Below are 24,683 nucleotides of genomic sequence, written 5' to 3' on the forward strand. Positions count from 1 at the left end.
CTCCCTGTCGCGGCCGTGAGGACTGACCTCCTCACTGAGGTCCTTAAATCGCAAGCAAGCTCTTCGGAGCCTCTGTTGCCGTTTAATGAGGCCTTGTCTGACGTTCTTCTGGGCACTTGGTCCAGGCCCGCTCCAGGTCCCCCTATAGATGGGAACGTGGCCAGACGCCACCGCCCGGCTCCGGGCGACCCTTGCTTCCTGTCCTCCCATCCACCCCACTCCAGGGAGCCTCGTCATATAGGCCTCTAACTCCCAGACCGTATTCCTGACGGCTCCCCCCGATCGGGAATCCAAGGGGTACGAACAGTATGGTAAGAAGATGTTCTCCTCACTGAGTTTAGGGTTGCTGTCAGTTAACACCGCGTGCCTCTTGGGCCTTTATTCCCACTCTCTGTGGGACACAGTCGCGGACGTGCTGCCACAATGTCCGGAGGAGGCCCGGACTAAATTCGCCCAAGCCCTTGCGGAGGGTCGAGATGCGGCACGGTATTCCATCCGGTGTGGACTGTATACAACAGACTCGCTAGGCAGGGCGATGGCAACGACAGTGGCGATTCGTCGCCACGCCTGGCTGAGGTCCGCCAACTTTTCGGCGGATGTCCAAAACACCCTTATGGACATGCCGTTTGATGGCCGTTGCCTCTTTGGCGACAAGGCAGACAGTGCGCTTGAGCGCTTTAAGGACTCCAGGGCTACGGCCAAGTCCTTGGGCTTCTGGGCCCGTGCCAGCAAACTGCTGCCTTTCGCTTCTCTCGTGGCCAAGGAACGGGCGCCCCCTCACGTCCTGCCAGCCAAGGGCCGCAGACTAACATCCAGCGCGGTGGCGGACGTGGTAACCGCCGTGGCGGTGCCCGGGGACAGCGGTGAGGCCAGTCCTCAACCACCCCCGCAGCATCCGCCTCAAAGCCCTCCTATTCCGAGCTTTCAGGCCCGCGTGACGCCAGTGGGGGGCAGGGTTCGCCATCACCTCCTCCACTGGCGCACTGTCACGTCGGACAGGTGGGTGCTGCAAATCGTCCGAAGGGGCTACTCCCTCCACTTCGAGGTGACCCCTTCCAGCCATGCCACCGCAGTACCACTGCGTGTCGGGGGATCACTTGAATCTTCGGCGAGGGGAAGTTACGGCCCTCTTGGCCAAGGGGGCCATCGAGCGCGTTCCTGGGCCAGAAGTAGGGTGTGGTTGCTACTCCCACTACTTTCTGGTTCCCAAGAAGGCCAAAGGGGGCTGGACCTGCGGAACGTCAACGGCTTCCTCCGGAAGGAGAAGTTCAAGATGCTGACACTGCCTAAGGTCTTAGCTGCCCTGGACCCGGGAGACTGGATGGTAGCGTTGGACTTGCAGGACGCTTATTTTCACATCCCCGTCCTGCCGGCCCGCCAGCGCTACCTGTGGTTCACGGTAGGCCACAAGCATTTTCAGTTTACTGTGCCCCCCTTCGGCCTTACCCGCGCCCCACGGGTGTTCACGAAAGTGATGGCGGTGGTCGCAGCTCATCTGCGCAGGTTAGGGGTTTCAGTGTTCCCCTACCTCAATGACTGGTTGTTAAAGGCGGGCTCGGCCCAGATAGTCGTCAGCTACCTCCAGACTACGGCCAACCTCCTGCATCTGCTGGGGTTCTCCATCAATGTGCTGAAGTCACACCTGTGTCCCTCTCAGAAGCTTCTCTTTATCGGAGCGGTTCTAGACTCGGCGCAGTTTCGTATTTATCCTCCCGAACAGCGGGTTCGGGATATTCAGGCTCTGATTCCGATCTTTCAGCTGTTATCCCGAATCTCGGTCAGGTTGACGCTGCGGCTTCTGGGGTTGATGGCCTCCTGCATCCTTCTGGTGCAGCACGCCAGGAGGCGGATGCAGGCTCTGCAGTGGGACCTGAAGTTTCAGTGGGCCCAGCATCAGGGCAACTTGTCCGACCATGTCTTGATCTCGGAGGGCACTGCAAGACAGTTGCAGTGGTGGCTCACGGACCGCGATTGGGTCAGTGGCAGATCCCTCTCCCTACCCCAACCGGAGCACGTAGTTGTGACAGACGTCTCTCCAGGGCTGGGGGGGGCACATGGGAGAGGCGGAGATCAGAGGCCTCTGGTCTCCGGCGGAGTCCCGGCTCCACATCAACCTTCTGGAGCTGCGGGCGGTCCGGCTTGCACTGAAGGCATTCCACCCCTCTGTCCGGGGGAGTGTAGGGCAGGTGTTCACGGACATGTGGTACTGCAACAAACAGGGCGGGGTGGGGTTGCGTACCCTATGCCAGGAGGCTCTGCGCCTCTGGCAGTGGCTGGAACATCAGGGCGTGACCCTGGTGGTTCAACACCTGGCAGGTTCTCTGAACGCCAGGGCGGACAAACTCAGCCGTCGGTGCATGATGGATCACGCATGGCGTCTGAACTCGGACGTGGCTTTCAGCAGTGGGGAGAGCCTTGGTTAGATCTATTTGCCACAGAAGAGAACGCGCAATGTCCTCAGTTCTGCGCGTTGGAATTTCTAAGGCGGCGCTCGCTCGAAGACGCTTTTCTTTGTGAGTGGAGATGCGGTCTGTTGTACGCCTTTCCGCCTATACCACTTCTGCCCAGAGTGCTGAAGAAGATCAGGTGCGACTGGGCCCAAGTCATCCTTGATGCTCCGGACTGGGCACGAAGATACTGGTATCCCGAGCTACTCAGCATGTCTGTCGATCCTCCGATTCGTCTGCCTCTTCAGGAGGACCTTCTGTCGCAGCAGCAGGGGACGGTCCTCCACCCGAACCTGTCCAGTCTCCACTTACATGCGTGGAGATTGAGCGGCGGCAATTGAGACCATTTGACTTGCCTCCTGAAGTCCGTAATGTGATTCTGGCTGCCAGGCGTCCCTCCACAAAATCTGTATACGCCTGCAGGTGGAACAAATTTGTGGCATGGTGCACAGCAAAGGCTGTGGATCCCCTTTCTGCCCCTCTTTCAGAGGTTCTCCTCTTTCCTCTTTCTCTTGCCCAGCAGGGCTCTGCTCTGGGCACTCTGAAGGGCTACCTCTCTGCCATTTCCGCCTTCTCAAGGCTCCCTGATCAGCCCTCTTTGTTAAAGTCCCCAGTTGTAAATAGGTTTTTGAAGGGCATCACTCATATGTTCCCTCCTGTTCCTTTCGTGATGCCTCAGTGCGACTTGAACCTTGTTCTGACGTATCTGATGTGTGCTCCCTACGAGCCACTTCATAACTGTCCTCTTAGTGTCCTTACTCTTAAGACTGCATTCCTGGTTGCCATCACCTCTGCCAGGAGAGTGAATGAGCTCCAGGCCCTTTCTTCTCAACCTACTTTCCTTTCTGTCCATCCGGACAAAGTTGTGTTGCGGACGCGACCCTCTTTCCTGCCCAAGGTAGTCACAGCCTTCCACATCGGGCAGTCCATCACCTTGCCCACCTTCTTTCCGCCTCCGCATCCCTCGAAAGAGGAAGAGAGGCTCCACCATCTGGACCCAAAACGTGCGCTCTCATTCTATCTGGGACGCACAAGCCAGTTCCGGGTGGATGACCAACTCTTTGTTGGTTACGTGGGCGCTAAGAAGGGTCGGGCGGTGCACAAGCAGACCATTTCTCGATGGGTCGTCTTGTGCATCAAGGGTTGTTACTCTCTGGCTAGAAAGGAGCCTCCTGTGGGGCTACGTGCCCATTCCACTCGGGCCACGTGGCTACTACTGTCCTGGGTCGGGGAGTCCCTTTGCAGAACATCTGTCAAGCAACTACATGGGCCTCGCTGCACACGTTCGCAAGACACTACTGCCTGGACAGCCAAGTAGGGAGAGATGGCTTTTTCGGCCGTTCCGTTCTCCAGGACTTTCTTGTGTGATCATTGGTTCGCAGACCCACTACCGGGGTTAGTATTGCTGGGGTATCTATTCTAAGGTAAGGAATCTAATACTAACCTGTTTCTTTCCGATGCACAAGTTACTTACCTTCGGTAATGATATATCTGGAAGAAACAGTAGTTAGTATTAGATTCCTTTCCGCCCCACCCATCCTCCCCGTTCTGCGAACCGATATCTAGGGTTAAGGTTCACCCCTTTCAGGGCCCTAGTTTCTTGGCACCAGTGTTGGTTTTTATCATGGCTCTGCGTTTGTGGAGCGGAAAAGCTGTGTATAAGAACGGACGCCAGCGCGAGGGCGGCGTCTAAGTACTCCGGCGACGTCATCCCGGCGCCAACGATGTCGACGACGGACGCGGAGCCACAGACGACGCCTACCGACGCACAAGGGCACTGCTACTCAAAAGTTTCCGGATCCAGTCTGATGCCTGGGTATATTCTAAGGTAAGGAATCTAATACTAACTACCGTTTCTTACAGATATATCGTTACCGAAGGTAAGTAACTTGTGCATCTACAGCCACACACGCTATGAACTGATTTTGACACTTACCCTGTGAGCATTAGTTTGTCTGCTATGAACTGATTATGATACTTACCCTGTAAGCATTAGTTTGTTGCATGTAATGCTTAGATTCACATGCGCCTACCCTCCTACCCGGAGGCTAGTGTTTGTTACATGTGACTTCCACCTTCATAATTCTCTTTTCTACACGCATGGCTGCTATTCTTTCCTACTCACTACACTATACTTACTCTCCCCCGTTGTGGGAAAAACAGTCTAACAATGGAGTCAGTGCCCATGTGTGTACATGGCCAAAGGAGGAGTCATTGAGACCTGTCACTCGAAAAACTTCTTCAAGGAGAAACAAGTTGCAACAGTCCAACCCCAACACTAGTTGGCAGGAGTATGCAGAGCATATGAATCTACAGGACTGCATGCAACAAATAGTTGTTAACAGGGTAAGTAACATAATCATGTCTGTTCTCCTTCTCTAAACTCACTCTGATGTAATATGATGGTCTTTATATGAGTATATTTAGAAATGTGAGCAACATCATGGTTTTATAATGTATTTTTGGTGTCTGAAATAAGACTATAACTGCAACATTGGCATTCAATTAACAGGAACCCATTTTGGGCCATATTATGATGGGCTGAAGGCCTTTTTTTGTGTGCATGAGGTGTCTAAATTTCCTAAATATTACTCTTGACATTTTCCGAGTTAGTGTATGAACTTTAGACAGAATGAGTTCGAAACGGAAAGGCAGTCTCTACTGACGGTATCCTCCTTGTACTGTTTGAAGTACATGTGTTATCTTGGAAATATTCAAAGTTATGTGTTTAGACTTTAGAAATCTTGTATACAAAAAACAGATACCCGGCCCATCACGCACTGACCGCAACTTTGTTCTGTAATTTTTTCTATTGGCACCAAACGCCTAGGCACTGTCTTGCAAATCTTTCTAAATCCTTAAGCTTATTGTGAGAATTGTGAGAGAACAGAACATTGTAAAAGTGTTACGGATTTCAAGATGATCTTGGATCACCAAAGCTCGAATCAGTCCGTAGACCAATTAACAGCCAGCCCCATCTCCTTTCACACATTAGTGGCTGATAACTGTGCACACAATGCTTCCATTCCTCGGCCAGCGCTATTAGTTTCATAGATCCTTCAATGCCACATTGGGCAATTGAAATGTCTGTTCAATAGTGGTTTTGCTTAACAGCTTTGAGAGTCAAAGCTCAGCTCCTCTGTATCAAACGTTTTAGGTTATTTAGGGTCTTGAAATTGATACAGGAGTTGACTGTATTCAGTTGTTTGAATTTGATATTCTGTGGTGATATTCTAAGTCAAATCCTAGGTAGACTGATGTTATAGTCATAGTTTTCTACTTCTATATCATTTCTTTTCACTACGCTAAATAGCATCCCTTTCAGCTCAGAATACCCACCTTTTTTTGTGACACATTTCTTCTTCATATATAGCTTCCAGCTTTTTAAAGCCCATGATTTAGAAATAAGTAAACAAGGGGTAACTGTGTTATTGTCGGTGCTCAGTTTCTCTCTTCCTTCCAGGTATCCAAAATTGATGCCATTTTTGAGAGCTTAATAGATGTGGAACAGTCTGACTTGGAGAACACACCTCTTGATTCTGATGAATGGGCCCAGATTGTAGTTGGCGTCAACAGCATCTTAAAGGTAAAGTTTAATGTGTTTATTTAATTACATCTTTCGTTCTATTTAGATTTCAATACTTGATCTGTACCAGTGAGAACAAACAAAATACGTTTAATATCTATTAATGGGTTCAAAAAGTTTCTTGTTGGCCTCTTCCCACATCGGTTCTACTTCTGCTAAGTTCTCAAGTCATACTTTGCTGTGTACCAAGTCGGCCACAGCAAGAGGATATTAGTAGATGTCGTTTACTGGAGTAACCACCTGGCTTCCAGACTTTTGTAGGTGTTAACAGGTAACTGAATAGACTAAAGTACTTGAGCGGCCATGAGGGAAGGTGAGAGAAATAACGGATTTGTGGGGTGGGCAAAGGATGTTGAAAGGGAATTCATTAGGCCCTCTGTAGCATAATTTAAATGTAAATAATGAGACCCCTGAGGAGGGTAGGATAGATATTGTTGAGGCGCTCACAAACCACTCTTACGCTTTTTGGTGTTTAGCGCAAGTTTATTCAGTTAAACAAGCAATGTGCAACGTTGCTATGTAATCTAGTAGCATTTATCTTCATTTAGCAGTAAGCATCTAAAGATAAACCCTTCCCAATTTGTGTGATGCTTTAAATGTTTTTTCCTTTTACATTGCTTCAAATTGAAAAACATGTGACCGAAATCGAAACTGCCTTCACAGCTTTCTCTTGAGAAGTATGTAAAAGGACCTGAAAAAGATTTTAGAAATATAAACAACCAGAGTCTGAGTTAGATAATTATGAATCCTTGATTAGTACTGCCAAGCACGAGAGTGCCGCTGAATACGTCCAAAGTGAGAGAGTTCAATACAAGTTGTGAATAGCATGGGCACAAATATGAAAAGCAGAAAGGCAGTGAATGCCTTAGTTTGGCATCAGCTTTTACAGTGTTTGAAAGCACATTTTCAGTCTCTCAATCTCTCCGAGTGACTATGAAAGATGCAACATCTGAAAGCACATCTGTAGCCCTCATTCTTTTTGTTCCATCATTCACTTAGTCATCATTGCTTTTTGGTGTCAGAATCAAGTTCAGTGTTAGTACTAACATCACCTTCTAGGATAGTCCGATGGGAGGAAGGGCCAACACCTTTACTAGTCTTGAGATAATTAACATAAATGCAAATACATTTGAGCATGTAAATAAGAACTAGAAAAATCAAAAATGATTTCAAGAATCTTTATTACACAGTCGCCAAAGATACTCTTCAGCCAGTACCAGATCCCGTTCCCACCTATCTTTAAACCATTAATTAATTTGTGAAGGTGCCTCAAACTGTCTCTGATATGATCTATTTGTTAATTGATACTATATTAAGTATTGAGGGCAAATGAACAACGTTCTGCAGCATCAATTAGACACCCCACCATTGGCAGCAACAGCAACTTCCAGAGCTATCCTATTCTTCAATATCACAGTTCTCACAGCTTCTAGTTGATCTGAGAAGTCCCAATGTGAGGGCATTTGCTACCTCCTCGAGGACTTTTTAATTTTTTTAAATAAAGTTTTATTAAACCGTATTAGAGTGTACAGTTTGACACTTTAAGGCACAAGTACATACATATTCATCATATGTATGCACAGTACATAGGGATACAATAACAGTTCACAGCTCTATTTCATGCCCATAAATTTGCGACATTGCTATATAGTAGAATTACACATTACAGTCTCTTAGCACTTAGTGATGTGAGTGTGAACAACTTCTTATATATAAGCAGTTGTTCTTGACAGAAAAGTAATTCCCTCAACCATTCCTTAAATTTAGGAGCTCTTCCCCGTCCCCAACTACATGCAAGTCTACGTTTTGCCATGAGAAAGCCAATTGAAATGTATTTTTGATAACTCCTGTCCAGTTGCTCAGTGTAACCCAACAGGGTTATATCTGGGGATGGTTCTATCTTTTGTGATGTCATTTGTTCCATTGCTTTAAAAACCTGTTGCCAGTATTCACTAATTTTTGTGCATTGCCAGGCTAAATGTAAGAAAACTGCTCCCTCCATCCCACAACTATCACACTTATCACTGTCCTTCAGTTTAAATGTATGCAGTTTAGTGGGCGTGTAGTAAATGCGGTGAAGAAACTTAAAATGAATAATCCTTAACCGGCTACTAGCCGATACTTGCTCTGTTTGAGGGCAGCACTATGTCCATTGTGGTTCTGACATTTCATACCCTAGATCAAATCAAATCAAAACAACTTTATTCGGTTTTGCTTATAGAAAACCATAAAAGTTAGACCGCATCCAATTTCAATTAAAACATGATACATTAAAATTACAATTCATATCAATAAAAGATAAGATAGATCCGTTAAACACATATACCACGCATTAAAACAAAAAATGCCTTCTACCAGTGAAATAGCTACATTTCCAGGCAAGCCCTAGTTCTCCCTGTAGATTCCAAATAACCCACGATGAAAGAAATGCAATCTGCCTTACACAATTGGAGATACAAAAGCGCTGGACGGACCTTGTTAAAATTCAGCCTCTTTAAAAGAGGAAATAAAAAATATCTCCGGGGTACCTCATAGAATTTACAGAGTAACATAAAGCGTAGCTGGTCCTGTGGAGACACACCATCGTGGCCACAGGGTGCTAACACCTGTCCTCTACTGCAACCTTTTGGAACGGCAAGTAACAAATTAAAAGATCCAGACGAAACCTGGACAAAAAAAAATCGCTCATATGTGGACAATGACCCCAGGAGATAAGGCTCTGTCGATGGGTTGTTTTTTAGCGCCAAGAATTTGCGAACACTAGGTTTTCGCACTTCCAACTCATCTCTTTCTAGCTTTCTCATGCAGCTGAAAGCTTTCTTAACAAACTCCACATCATTTTTTACAATGGTTTCCGGCTTTAAAAAAAGATTGGGGGGCCCCAGCTCTACAAAGCAACCTCTGATATATTTCAGCCATGGTATTCGAGACATATAGTCAAGGCTCATACAATCAGTTATAATCTGCTGGCTGAGAGCTAATTCCTTATTTAGTCAACACTTAAGCCAAAACACTAAAGGGCGCAAAGCCAGGGTGTCACATAAAAAAGTACCCCCAGTTCCTCGTGAATCACCAGGTTTGATAGACCACATGGCACGCCCAGCAAGCGCTTTAAAAAGCTGTTCTCAACCAACTGCAATACTTCTGTGGTGGTATGCCGACAGATTTCACTGCCATAGCTAGCTATTGCTACGCCTTTGGCCTGATAGATTTTCAACATGGCTGCGATTGGGCGCTTGCCCATCTTTGCAGCACAGTTAAAATAGCAGCAATTACCCTTGTGAACACCCCCTTTATCGTCTGGATGAGGGGTCCCCACTTCAGACGGTGATCCAATAAAACCCCCAGGTATGAAAAGACAGTCGTCACGGGGACCTTTTTGGGACCTACTGAAAGAGAATACTTTTTCTTACACCGCATCCCTACCTGTAATATGTATGATTTGGCGTTATTAATTGCCAAATCTCAAGACTCTATAACATTTAAAAAAGAGTCGAGCAGGGATTGAAGTCCCCTAGCAGTTCTAGCTATGAGGACCGCGCCATCCGCATATAGTAGGACGGGGAGGCCCCATTCCTCCTTTTTTATTTTAATTTTTTCAATTAATCCATGATAGTTACAATAGGTTACAATACATTAAGACAACGGTTTAAAACAATACACAGACTTAAAAAGCACATACATATAAATTGCAGGACTAAATACGTGGAAGTTCATTAAAGTGCAAGTGAATAGGACAGTAAAAGTGTCTCCCCAACCTAATGCCTCATTCATTCATAAAAGACACCCCCGGCCCCCAAATCTCCATGCCTAATTTCTTTTTCCACATACCTTTCAGTTCATATAAACTATATTCTATGTTAAACATGGATAGAAATCGAGCCCTCCATAGTTCAAAGGTTGGTGCATCTTTCTGGAGCCACATTGAGGCAATACATAACTGAGCTGTAAATAGAAAAATCAAGTACCAATATTTATAAGCCAGTTGATCAGGTCCCTCTCTCTCAGCTACCCCCAACAGCACCTGAGCAGATGATAATCTGACTGGGCCCCCCAAGATTTCCGCTAAAAATTTCTCTATATGCCCAAAAAGGTTCATTAGGTGCCTGCATGTGAAAAAGATGTGTACAATATCGGCATCCTCCGCGAAAACATTTCCCATCATTTTTCTCACCCCATTTAGACAACCTGGCTGGGGTATAGTAAAGGTTAAAGATGGTCTTATAGTGTTGTGCTCGGAGATTAGCAGATATTAACAATCTTCCTGCCAATTCAATGGAATTGAACCAATGCACCCTAGCCTATTGTCCCATTTTGTATTATGCATCTCTAGATCGCCGCCCATAGTGTCTACCAGTAGATTGTACAGCGTCCCAATACGTGCATTCTTCCTCACAGCTTCCATAACAGGGTTTACTCCAATATTCCACTGATGTTTTCCTAAATAGTCGCACACCTGTAGATATTTAAAAAATTTAAACCTGGTAAGGTGAAATTTGTCAGTTAACATTTCAAAAGACATGAATCCCCCATTAGCATGTAGATCTCCCATATATTGAATCCCTTTAGTCCGCCATCTATCTATGATCCTGTCCCAAAATATCGGTGGAAGGAGTGTCGTAACTGTGATATCCTTCCTAATCCATAATACTTTCGCACAGCTTTCCATACCTTATAGGCGGTATTTAAAACCTTAAACCTGGTTTTCTTATAATAGCTTAGCTCCATGTTAATAAACAGTTGATTTTTAGCATCACTGCCCAGTAGCATTTGATATATCGATGGGGCTTCGGCAGTGTTAACTGGTTCTGCACCTATTAATAAAATATTCATGTGCTGCAGAATACATACATAGTGATATAAGGTAAAATCGGGAACCACCCACCCTCCCTTCTCCCGAGGAAGGGTCATATAGCGCATGGCTCTGCAGGGTTTACCCTGGGCCTATAGGATTCTAGCACAGATTGACTGTAATACTACAAGTTGGGCACAGGGAATTTCCAGTGGTACAGATCTAAAAAAGTATAAAATGTTGGGTAGTATCAACATTTTGAGGACATTAGACCGTCCCACAAGTGAAAAATGTAAACACTCACACTGATCCAATTGCTTCCGCACATCTTTTACAATGTTACACCAATTAATCTCAACCAGTGATTTTAAACATGTCCTCAACTTGTCCCCCAAATATGATACCTCACTCAGAACCCGCTGGTCATCAAATACAACTATGTTAGAACATAAATTTTGTGCCTTTGCCACATTGAGTTTGTATCCTGAGGCAGCCCCAAACTCTAGCGCCAACTGTTCTATTTCTGGCATAGCTATGATTGGATTCGGCGTTACCACTGCAACATCATCTGCATACGCAAACACGCCATAATGCTCTTGCCTCCAAATTACCGACTCTATCCTGCACTTTGTTCTAGTATTTTTAAAAACTGGTCTATATACAATGAAAACAAGGGAGACAAGGACATCCCTGCCTTGTTCCCCGTGAGATGTATACTGGGCTTGATTCCAGGCCCATAATGCAGACTTTAGCTGTTGGATGGCGATATAATACTTTTATCACAGTAATAAAGTTTAGTTTAAAGCCTATGCAGCGTAATAAAGGCCATAAAAATTCCCAAGCGACCCGGTCAAATGACTTTTCGGCAATTAATAAAATCAAGCTAAGTTCACTCTCTGTGGTGCTAGCTATATCTAGCAGGGTTACAACCTTATTGATATGATTAGTTGTCCCCTTCTTGGGGATAAACCCATGTTGCTGCTACCAACAGCGTTATTACTTCAGCAAACCGGGTCGCTAGCATCTTGGCATAGATTTTGCCATCTGAGTTTAGAAGCGATATGGGGCGGTATGAGCCTGGTTGATCAGACGGTTTATCTTTTTCTTTTTAAAACAATAATGCTAGCCTCATCCCATGTTAGGGGGGGCAGCTCCTGCTTGGGCCTGTTTAAAGGTGACTAACATATCGGTCTTTAATACTCTAAAGAAAGTTTTATAAACTTCCAATGGAAGTTTGTCTGGACCTGCCGCTTTACTCGAAGCTAAGCTATTAATAGCTCTTTCCAGCTCCTCCATAGTGATAAGGGCTTCTAGCAATTCTGCATCTTGCGTGTCCAAGTTTTTACAACAGTTCTTTAACAGGGATTTCCCAACCTGTGAATCAAGCCCTCCCCAGTATAAAGTACCTCATAAAAAACATGAAACACCTTTAAAATCCCAACGTCGGTTTCTACAATATTGCCCCTAGAGTCTACCACTGAGCTAATCCTCTAAGCCGCTTCTTTAAATCTCCACCTCTGTGCCAAACAGCGTCCAGTTGCCTCCCCATATTCATAGTTTAATTTCCTATTAATGGAATGTTTCTTGGCTATCTCTTTACTCCAATTTATTTTGGCCTTGCCCGGGGCTACTTCTGTTTGCAGAGCCGTAATCTCCGGACCCGCATGTATGCCCTGCTTGAGTTTTTCTCCAACTACCGTAAGACTAGCGTATAATTCCTGTAATACTACTCGCATTTGTTTTTGCTTATATAGGCCGAAGCTAAGGGTCTCCCCCCCCTAAAACCCGCTTTAAAAGCATCCCATACACACCCAGTCCCTGCTGTATTGCGGTTTATGAGAACAAATTGCTCAACCCATATCTGCATATGTGCCACATAACTTTCATCCAATAATAACTTCCTATCAAATGAAAAAGATCGCGATTTAATTCCAGTCCTAGGCAAACAAAGGTTCAACACTAAAGGTCCATGGTCTGAGGAGACCCGTGGGTACACCTGTATTTTGGCTCCGAGAGCAGAAGACCCGATAAGAAAAAATAATCGTCTTATTAATTTCTTATGCGGATAGGAGTGAAAAGTATACCCTGGATCCATACCTCTTAGAGTAGCCCAGTCATCCACCAGTCCATGATCAGCCAGTAAAGACTACAGGGTCTTTAATACCCTTGGGTTCCTCCCTCTGTAAGGCTTACTATCATCTTGTAGCGCATTAGGCTCAAGTTGTATATTTAGGTCACCGCACACAATTAATGGTGTGGGCCATGATGCCAATTCCACATTTAACCCTTCAATTATGAGGGCCTCATCAACATTTGAGCCGTATATAGAGTATAACGTACACTTCTGGCCTCCAATCCTACATTCCACAATAGCCCACCTCCCTTGTTTATCTGCCAATGCCCTTCCTGTCCCTTGTATATAATTTTTCTCCAAAATTGCTACTCCCCGTGTAGTGGTGGATTGTTCAGTACAGACTAATACTGCCTAATTCCGCCAATAGTTTTCTTTTGGCCCATGAGATAGGAGTTTCCTTGTATACATATCAGGTCAGTCTGCAGCGCCTGCAGCTCGTTCGCGACACGTTGCCTTTTATTATAATCGTTCAAACCGCTTGCATTCAAGGAGCAGAACCGATTGCCACCAATTATACCACTATCCCCCATTTATCTTCCATGTATCTTTATGCTCATATACTGTGTGCCTAAAACCATTGAATTTCATGTTTCTCTTCATCAAACCATCATGGATTATTTTTACTACTGCCCCCCCACCCCGACCCCCCCACCAACCCCCATCTGTGACCCCCCCCACTTCACCCATACACGGTTTCAGCGGGAGTAGTGTCCCACCCCCACCCATCCCCAAACTAGAGGCTTGGAGACACAAGGTCTCCGAGATGGGTCGAGCTTCTCATTCCCCGGACCCCCTGCCCCATCCTGTGTTTTGACCACAAAAATATTCACCACCCACCACCAAACATCCTAACCCCAGTGCACCCCCAGATCAAAAAACTGCATATTTATACATAATTATACAATCAATTCCTAACTAGCAAAAAAGGGGCTCCACATAATGTCAGCTAATTTCAAAGGATATCCTTAGTCCTTCCTTTTTCCCCTTACTTTACAAAGATTGTAAATACTCTTTAGCAGCTGATTCATCTGTAAAGAACCGCACATGCTCATTGTGTATGGTTTTGAGTTTAGCTGGGTTCAGCAAAAAGGCTTGTCCCCCGTTATCACGAAATGGTGTAATGAGTTGACGTAATTGCCATCTTTTCTCAATAGTGAGAGGGCAGTAATCTGGGCGCAAAAAATATTTAATCCCCTTCCCGGTTTTCTTTCTGTCTGGGCGTGCCAAGCCTTATACTGATTCTCTCGCCAGAAAGTTATTAACTAATATAAAAAACGCCCTTGGTCTAGGAGAGCTCTGACCCAGCCTATTGCGTTGTACAAATGGAAATCTATGTGCCCTCTGAATCTCCCGACTCCAATCCCATTGGGTTAGCCCATGAAAGCCTTCAGAGAAAAGTTCAATGATAAATTTTCGTGCGTCTTGCCCCTCGGCCCCCTCAGGAATGTCCAGTACTCGAAGGTTGTTCCGCCGGAGGCGATTTTCTAAATCAGTAATTTTCCAGAGGGTGTCATCCTTAGCGGAGCACAAGGTCTCTGTTGTTGATTTCTGCGCAGCAAGTTCATCTTCCAGATTTAATATGCGGGTCTCAGCCTCATTGAACCTGTCAGCGAACTCGGAGCAAGACTTCGCAATCCTCCGCACTGCATTCTGGAGTTTACGACAAGCGTGCGCTGGCTCTCTGCACCGGTCTCCTCCCTATGGGCCATTATGCTCTGGTAAATACCAGCCAGGGAGATATCTTCAGGTTTCTCAGCACCTTTAAAGTTGGGTTGCATCCCGCTGGATGTTTCAGTCTCTGCCATGAATGAATAATCCCATTGAAAGTAATCTGCACTCCCGGCCGAGAGATAGCCTGCGCACAGACCTATGTCCCCTTGTTTGCGCACTGTTTTTGGGCTGTGGATTCCCTTGTGTTTATGCAAATCGGATTAATCTCCGGAGGTATCTGAGGGATCCGGCATTGAATAGAAGGGGGGGTCGCCAGAATCGTTCTCTTTCCTGAAATCCTGCTCAACCCTTTTCTTTCTGATTACCATATCCGAACTACCAGGGCAAGGCTTTTCATTACTTTCTCACTTCTGTGCCTTCTTGACTGACCCTTGAGGAATGTCCCCTGCTGCAGCCCTTTCTACATTTTCTTCACCATTTTTATCACCATTCTCCCCATTTCCTATTGATCCTTGTAGCCCCAGCCTCGTTAACCAGAGAGTTCAAAGAACAAAATCCTTCTGCAGCTCTATATTTAACTCAGGTTCAAGAGTAGCTGGTGTGGCAGGAATATTTTTCTTTGTTTTAATAGTCAAAAATAGAGAGGGGACGGATTTCTTACCGCCCTCCACACGTATCAGTTTCGTGTCCTCCGCGCTGTCAGTGTAATTACGCGCTCTTCCGCGCCCAGTCTTCGGGGGCATTACATCACCATTGAGCTCAGCGTTCGATTCCGCGTTGAGCCGTCTTTTCGCCGGCACCATCCGCTCAGTAGTCTGGGCGGCGTGCACACACCCGGATGTCATCTTCGTCAGCGCCAGAAGCCGGAGAACAACCAAGCAGGGAGCTCAGCAGGTGCTCCACAACATACCCGCTCCGCCAGAGCTTCACTTCGGGGCCAATATGGAGCATCCAAACCCGGTCATAACTGCCCCCAGATCATGGTAAGTTGAGCATGGGGGAGAAACTCTGGGAGCTCAAGCCCGCACAACTGTAACGGCCGCCATCTTGCCTCATCCGGCCCCATTCCCCTATATACGGAAAATATGCCCCAGTGCCAACCAAAACGCTATCTAGGTCGTTTATATAAAGGTTGAACAGAAAAGGGGCCAAAATGCAACCTTGTCGTATCCCTCTCCCAATTTTGAAATCCCTGGTGACACGGAGATCCTGGGCATATCTGACATTCGCTTTGGTGTCCCTGTGCAGATCCTCTAGGAAGTTAACAAAATTGTCTTCCACCCCCATGGCCCTAGATCTTTATCCCTTTGTATTCTCGCTGGGTGTTGGCTATCTGCTTCGTTAGGGTGCACATTATGGTAAGTGTAGAAACCACATGAGTTCATATTTTCGTTTGTAATATCATGTGCAGTGGGCCAAGTGTTATGCTGGCGTATTTTCTTTTACTCCCTGTCTCAATCGTACATGTAAAAATGAGTCCAAGGGTGTGAGTGTTTTATTGATAAACATTTGCTCTAATGTGCGAGATTTTCCATCCTGGTGTAAATCTCACCAACATGCTATATTTGTCTGGTATGGGCGGGTGATATAATAATGGGAGTAAGGGACAGTATATACCTAGGCTATGTAGTGTATCCGCTGTATGCTGCCACGCCTTCACTGTACAAGTGACAGTTGTCGCTTCCTTCTCCCTGGGTTTAGGGTTACTGAGTAGCATGCCCTCCAAAGGAATTGGGTCCACTAGCCATTGCTCCACCGCCACCTGGGGCATATATTTGGGAGGGTGGAACCAATAATGTGCATAATGAGCCTGAGTGCAGTAATAGTATAGTTCCAAGTCAGGAACATCAAAATCACCCTGGGAATAAGGCTTGGTGAGTGTATTCCATTTGCGCCTCGGCTGCTTACCTCGCCAGGTCAGCCTAATCAATTCTGTGCGCAGCATCGTAAATAAGTCTCTACCCGGATGGTGCGGGATGTTCATGAACAGGTACAACAACTTAGGCAATATTACCATTTTTATCAAAGACGTTCTGCCCGCCAACGATAGAGGCAGTGAGATCCAGCGTGTGATGCAATTCGTGATATGTTCTAGGGCCCGACCATAAGTAAAATGCATAAATTGGGTAAGATCTGATGTGACATGGACTGCCAGATATTTTAATTCCGAATTACACCACTGTAATGGGAAGTCAAGAAGGAACGGCTTCGTAGCCAAAGTACATGGGAATATCTGAGACTTTCCCCAATTGATATGGATCCCTGAGAGCTCTCAGAATTATTGAAATTCCCATAAATTGGGATGTAGACTCTGTTGCGGATCTCTAAGGTACAAGGTAATATCCACGTACAGGGAAATGAGTATCTGTCACAGTTGGCACCTCAATACTTTGTCCTGATGGTGATGTCTTATTTTGGCCGCGAGAGGTTCAATTGCTAGCTCAAAAAGTAAGGGGGGCAAGTACATCCCCGTCTTGTGCCGTATGACAGAAAAAGGTGAGGAGAGTCGCCCATTGATCAAGACTCTGGCTGTATGAGATTGGTATAGTAAGGTAATCCATTAGGGAAATTCCACTGGCATTCCCATACGCTGCAAAATTCCCACCAAGTTATCCCATTCTACCGAGCCGAAGGCTTTCGTGGCATCTAGAAAGACTGCCACAAGTGTTAACTCTGGATCTACATTTCGAATTCTGAAAAATAAGGTTCATACTTTGAGAGACGTTGCTCGTCCTGGGATAAACCCAGCTTGATCAGGCAGTACTAATTTCTCCATTAATAGACTTAATCTATTGGGTAACACCTTGGCAAGGATTTTTGTGTCATTATTAATCAGGGATATCGGTCTGTACGAATCGCAATGTTCTGTGAGTTTCCCAGGTTTTGGTAATGAGCTGTTAGAGCTTCTCTCATTGACCAAGGAAGAATGCCAGCTTCTTGAGCTTCCTCATAAACTTTTTTCAGTATGGGTGTGAGCTGATCGATGTATGTTTTATAAAAGTCTATCGGAAGTCCATCCATGTCTGGTGCCTTCCCAGACTTAGTTTGCATTATTGGTGCGCGGATCTCATCCTCTTCCAAGGGAGCCGTCAACAATTCCCTTTGTGAGTCACCTAACCATCCCAGCGCCATGTCATCTAGGTAGTTGGACAGTTCCAAGGGCTTTTGCCTTCCAGTACTATATAAAGTAGCATAATGCGAAGTAAATGCATTAAGTATGTCCGTGGTATCCCTGAGCCTAGTGCCTTCGATATCTACATTTTCCAGCACATAGTAAGAGAATCGGGGTTTACGAATTTCTTCTGCTAGGGCTTTTCCAGGACGTTCTCCCTCCCCATATCTACATGCTACAAAATATTTGCCTCTGAAGCAGACCTCTCTATCTGCTGTGTCTTTATACTCTCATCTTTTCTCTAAACGCTTTGTGAGCTGTTCCATTCATATCCCCTTTCAGCTCTCTATCTAATCTGTTTAGTTGCATTTCTAGGGTCTGTAAGGTACGCCGGATGTCTCGCAGCACCCCTGAGCTCTTAGCTATGCAGAAGCCACGGACTGTGATCTTGAAGGCCTCCCACACTGTCGCAATTTGCGCAACTGACCCTAAATTCCGCTGAAAGGAGTCTGCGATTTTCTGCCCCAATTCCGTCTGAAAAACCATATCTAACAATGTAAGTGCCATCCGCCTTCAGTTTCTATGAGAAGAACCCAGTGCCAGGGAGTAAAGGATTAGTCAAACTGGAGAATGATCCGAATGTGTTCGCGCTAGTTGCTGTACTGTGTCTATCCATGGTCCTATACCTCTAGAAACTACCCAGTAATCTAATCTCACCCATGTTGAGTGCATAGCAATGAAGTGCGTTTCCTCGCGTTTTTCAGGGTGTACATGCATCCATGCATCCAGAAGTCCGTTATCTGATATTGTGCCTTGCAGTAGTTTGTGTTTTTGAATAGTGATGTGGAAGGGGGTTGGACCTATCTTTCTCTGGATTCAGTGAAGTATTGAAATCTCCTCCCCATATTATGTGTGTGGACCCTATTTCCCGGATCTTTCCCCATAGCACAGTATAAAAGTCAGGGTCATCTATGTTAGGTCCATAGCAGCACACCAAGGTGACTGATTCAGAACCCTTTCTGCCCCACATAATGCAATATCTTCCTGAGTTATCTTGTGTCATGTTACTGGGAATGTATGGGATTTTTTTCTTTATCAAAATTGCTGTCCCTCTGGAATATGAGGAGAAGGAAGAGAAAACCCTGTGGTCTGCCCATTTATTAGCAAAGGAGGGTGTTTTCCAAGGGTCCAGGTGAGTTTCCTGAAGCATATCCTCCTGAACCTGCTGTCGAAGTATGCTATGACTTGTCGACGTTTGCGGGGGTCTCCCAATCCTCTAACATTCCACGTTAACAAATGCATTTGCTGTGCTACATTAACCTATATATTATTAGCCATATATCAATCACATATATAATCTTTTTCATATTTATCATTTGTCTGAGCTTTTGTAGTGCATACTGTAGCGAAATCAAAAGATATCATACCCTGCCTCGTTGCATGTCTAATGAACTGTTCCCGTCCCGCCCCCTCCCACTTCAACATCCCCAACTTGTTGGTGCCACGATACCCACCCCCTCTCATCTCACCCCAGTTAACATAACATGTCTGCATAACTACCCACAATAGGGGGATCACCCTTGGGGGTACACTAGGGATCTCGCACGATTTCTCACTTCCCCCTTTAAACAATGGTATAATTAGAGATACCCTTAGGGTAGGGGAAGAGGTGCCAGACTTATTTGGTACAGAGTCCCAGATGTGAACTTATCTGCTTGTTTTTTTTTGTTTGTATATCTTTTATTGCATTTTTACATTTATAGTGTATAACATAGTATTAAACATACACTGTGTCTATATCGTGGAAAGAGGCAGGAGAAAAGAACTCATGATTGCACAAAATGACATGTGCTGGCAACCACAGTTCGTCACGTTGTCATATCTTGCCGTCCAACAGTCGTCGATCAGTTACACAGTTGTAAACATATACATCAGGAAAAAGAAGGAGGCGCAAGCGGCCTAGCAAGGGGCATTATTACATGTAAATAATAAGGAAAGCATTATACATTTGAAAGCAGCACCCCTGCGACAATCGTGCCAGTTGGCTACTAAGTACTCTTTTAAATCAAAGGGTGAACAATACTCACAATATTGCGGTCTCCCCAGCCGCATAGTCCACTCTAGCCAATAATATCTGCACAGGGGAGTACCTTCTTCGTCACATTTCTTAAGGAAAAATCAAGCAGCTATTCGCCAAGTCAGGGCATCGATACAATTGGGCCTGCACATCCTACCAGCGTAGCGGGCCTTAAATATAGGCACATATGCAGTTTGATATTCAAAGCCTTTTACTTGCTAATTCAAGAACTGTAAAACAGGAACATTATAAACCAAAACTATGTGAAAATGTAAAAGGAAAGGGAAAAAAAAAGCAGAGACCAGGAAACGAAAAAAAAAAAGGAAACAGAAGATGGTTGATTGTGCGTGTTGGGCTATCGTGCGTGTGGAACGTCTGGGGCGGAAAGAAAGGGGGAGACGGGGGGAGGGTTCCCCCGTTATGTCCAGTGTTAGTGTCACCTGCTAAAACACCACTAAGGGAGGTGTATCTAAGTGACTCCGTGTTGGAGGCATGCGCGGTGGAAACAGCCAGGGTGTCATCCCAGGCCTGGGATATGGGGCACACACGAAGCCCCGCCGTCTCCTCCCTGTGTAGGACCACACTTTCAACTCTCACCCAATTATCCAAGGAGTCGCGCCATTGTGTCACGTGGGGAGGATCACTGCCCTTCCAGCGCTTGGTGATAAGCCGTTTTGCTGTTATGAAACCAAGGTTGCAGAACCTATTAGGGACTCGGGTCAGCTTTGTCCGTTTGCAGAGGCCTAATAAGCATGCTTCCCAATGTGCATTGTAAATCCCCACCTACGCTCGCAGCCAGTAAGGCTGATACCGCACGCCAGTAAGCATGTAGCGAGGGACAGGACCAGAGCATGTGTAAAAAGTGAGCGTCAACTAGCCCGCATCTCGGGCATGCTGACGTGACGAGTCTAAAATAACAGTTAATCTTGTCCGGGGATAAATCTGCGCGGTGCACAATGTCATATTGGATGATCTTAAAGCGGGAATTGCGTGGGACGTTAACGGCGCTAGCCAGCACCATTTCCCATTCCTTATCTGTCCAGACCCGGCCCCTGTCTGCCACCCATCTGTCTCTCAAACGCTGGGTGGGAGGTTGAGTGTGGAGTAGTAGGGCCTGCACCAGCCAATGCACCACATGAGACCCTCTCCCCACCACATGCATGTATTGTACTAGCAAGTGGATTGGCGGTTCATCTGAAAGGTCGCCCCAGGCCTGTGTCAGTGTGCGTATGATTGTTGCGTGTGTTAAAAATTGTCCTGCCGGAAGGCCCGTGTCGGTGACCAGCGTCTCGACATGGCTTAGTGTGCCCTCCGTGAACAGGTCTCCAACAGTATCTACCTCAGCCTGTACCAAACTAGTCAGCGTCGCCTCTGTGAACGCTCCACCATCCCTGGGCGTCCCTAGCAGGGGCAGATTCGGGGCATACAGTTTCATGGAATTGGTTAGCTTCAGACTCCTCACATAACACCTCTGTGCTAATGCCAGGTGTAGCTGGTCTGGGCAGCGGACCTTAGCTAAAGGGTGAAACATTACTTGCACCTGTGCAAGTGTCTACATCGTGGCGTCTGTGGCCGTGTCGCCCAGATTCTTCCCACTCAACCAGTAGGTCACCTATTGCGGCTGCGCAGCTAGGTAGTAGAGCTCCTGGTTGGGAACTGCCAGGCCCCCAGTCTCCGGGGACGCATAAAGAGTCCTCAGAGCCACTCTGGGTCGTCCCGCGCTCCAAATCAAGCTCCGACTTAAGGTCTGTAGCTCGGGAAATATACGTGTGGGGACATAGACCCGGAGGTTAGCGTAAAAGTACAACAATTTGGGTATCGCTATCATTTTCGTTAACGTGGTTCGACTGGGCACATTCAGAGGGAGCGTCTGCCAGAACGTCAACTGCGCCTGCAGGGAGGATATCGCTCTTATCAGGTTGCCCTCTAGAACATTAGTGTGGTCTCGGTACACCCGAAAACCCCAGGTAACGGAACATGGTTGAGTACCAAACATGCTGTTAGTCTTGGACTTTGATGACACATTCCGGTGTGGCATCATTAAATGCATATACGCCGGATTTAATCCAGTTGACCCTGTGTCCTGACATTTCCCCAAAGGTGCGGAAGATGGCAGAGAGTGCCAGCGGAAAGTGGGTCAGATCCCTGATGTATAGCAATAGGTCATCAGTGTATAGCGACACTGCATGTATGCCATCAGCTAAGGGGATGCCCCACTCCTCGCCAGAGGTACGCAGTAGCGCCGCCAAGGGTTCCATCATCCGTGAAAAAATTAAAGAGGACAAGGGGCATCCTTGCTGGGTTCCCCTGTGCACCCTGATAGGGTCAGAAAACAACTTGCCCGTACGGACCCGTGTGGTAAATAAAATAATTACCCTGTCGGAATTTCTATACATTAACAAGGATCATGCATATAATGAGAGGCAGAGTCCGTGGTGTCCGATTCAGAAGGGCTTTATTCAATAACTGCAGTTAAGGGAGAATCGGGTTCCATCACCACTAAGGTTCAGGAAGGGTCGTCATCTGAAGTTTATTCACAGAGTACATCATTTATAGTAAAACATACATTAACTTGCATAGGAAAGGTGGAGCAAGTGAAAGAGAGAGATAAGAACACATGGGTGTATAAGGAGGCGTACATGTGGGTTTTCCCTTGATGAGTCATAGGTTTGTCATAGGTGGGTGGATACATGGAGGGGTCTACATGGGCAGCTGGAACCTTTACCCTACTTGTGTGCGTAACCTAGTCATGACGTGTAATTGACGTGTAACTGGGGGAAACAGGAGGGAGCTGACTTTCGTGCTAGTAGAGAAGTCTTGGATGTCAGGACGACCTGTACTTCTGGTATTATCTGATATCTTGAGTTTGGAGGATGTATTATCTGACTTAAAGGTCGCTCGAGCAAAGGCTGCTCATCACTAAATGTTAGTGTGTGCATGTATTTCTTCGTGCATTGCGTGGGGCCATGGTCCTTCTATGGATGCGAGTTCTGTAAATCACTTGAATGGAGACAGAAAGGCTAGGCCCTATCTTCTGCAGGCGGAATATGTTTACCCTTTTCATTAGGCAGGAATGTGTTTCTGTGGAGTGGAGCAGATAACTGTAGGCAAAATACTGTCTTGGCAGGCCAGGCTGGGCACCTCTCGGCTGAACAGGAAGTATGTGAGAGGTCAGGGATACATAGCTAGACTGCAGCTTTCAGAGTGTCAGGAGGCTTGGAGCCTTGGGGCCTGAATTCGGGTCCTGGCTCGGCTGGGCCACAAAACGGGTGCATCTCGACTTTTAAACGTGCACCATGCAAATACATTGGCAACATAGGCCTTAAAGCAGAATTATTGTTTCTTTCATGGAGGGCCTGGTAACTGACATGTTAACGTTGGACGCAAATGCAGAGGCGTCATCATTTCGGCCATAGAGGGAAAATGCATGGATGTAATGCACATATACTACACGTTGGGGTACACGATAGGGGACATACTGGCCATATCAAATTTCATTTTCCTCATTCCCTCCTTGTCCCCTATGTTCCCTTCAAGTCACATCTATTTGCATAAGACCTTGTATATGGTCATACAGCATCATTTGCTCTTCTTTTCTCTTCTGGATACGTGGATGGGGAATACAGGCAGTGGCACACAAGCCGCAAATCGCCGGGCCACATTGTAGACAGAGGCAGCAACTGAACATGATAAACAGTATTATTCCTAGGAACGTTAATACTGTCCAGCCCCATCCTGATATTACACTCCAGAGCCAACTGGACCAGGTCCATGAGTCTTGATGCATCTCATGGGCTATCTTGTGAAGTCTTGTTATTGCTGCATACACGGATGGCGCGTTATTAGGAATAAACACGCAACAACTGGAGCCGATCACTCTACAAGCTCCGCCCCTATCTGCCAGGATGACGTCAAGAACAAGGCGGTTCTGAAGAACAACAAGTCTCATAGCTGACTGCTCCTCTGTTAAGTTCGCTAGAGCAGATGCAGTCTCATTTACTACTGCTTCCAATGTTCTTGTTAACCTGCGTATAAGTTTACTGTTTTGGATGGGACCTATGAACCAGAAATATCCTTTAATGAAATCTGTGTATTGCTCCCAAGCTGTCTGTCTGATCAACAACTGGGGAATTAATCTCCCTCTTGTGTCTAACATGTACTAGTCGGGAATCTCGATGATAATGGAATGGGGCTAGAAAGACCGGTGGCAGTAGGAACGCTATATAACACGTCCCACCCCAGTCTAAAGGCAGACGTACATAGGCTGTCTGACCGCAAATGAAATAGGAATGGCGGGAAGCTTTGAAAGTAGACTTTCCTTTATCACTGAACTCGACTACAGTATTACAATCACTGTGACCTAAATGTACTGATCCTTTCTTTCTAACGCATAATTCACCTTTTACTGGTAAGACTGTTATGAACGGTGGACCTGTATTTTTCTCGGACTGGACATTTAACATCATAAAGTTTAGGGAAGCATTTCCTTGCTCGTACACTTCATTTTCTAGATCTGTTCCTTTCCTCTGGGGAAAACCGTCTTTGTCTGGGTAACATGCCTTATTCATTACCATATTCAGATCTCCCCAGACCCAATCGCCCTGGGAAACTGTGGATGTTCTGTCTAGTGAGGACATTAAAGCAAACCATGCTCCGCACGAACCATTGTGCGAGAACGGGAAAGGAAAGAGAGGCAGAACTCCCTTCGTTTTCTGATAAGGTGGGAGTCGGCCACATACCCAGCAATTCGTTACATTGCTGGTCTGATGAGAATGGTGCAACATTCGAATAAAAGTATTGTTGCGCAGTGCTAGTCGATATGACAGTTCATGGGGTGGCAGATCGCTGAATGTGTGCTCTGCAG

The 24,683-nt window shown here is 46.2% G+C and overlaps 1 protein-coding gene across 1 annotated transcript in view; it reads left to right on the forward strand.

Annotated features, from left to right (window-relative positions):
• Positions 1 to 24,683, forward strand: part of NUP133 (nucleoporin 133) — a 1,523,409-nt gene that overhangs the window by 804,101 nt on the left and 694,625 nt on the right. The window contains exon 16 of the mRNA XM_086927107.1: positions 5,911 to 6,033. Coding sequence (XP_086783233.1) covers positions 5,911 to 6,033 — 123 coding nt within the window. The remainder of the gene's footprint in view (positions 1 to 5,910; positions 6,034 to 24,683) is intronic.

Source organism: Lissotriton vulgaris, chromosome 6, assembly GCF_964263255.1.
Source record: "Lissotriton vulgaris chromosome 6, aLisVul1.2, whole genome shotgun sequence".
NCBI classification, from domain to species: Eukaryota; Metazoa; Chordata; class Amphibia; order Caudata; family Salamandridae; genus Lissotriton; species Lissotriton vulgaris.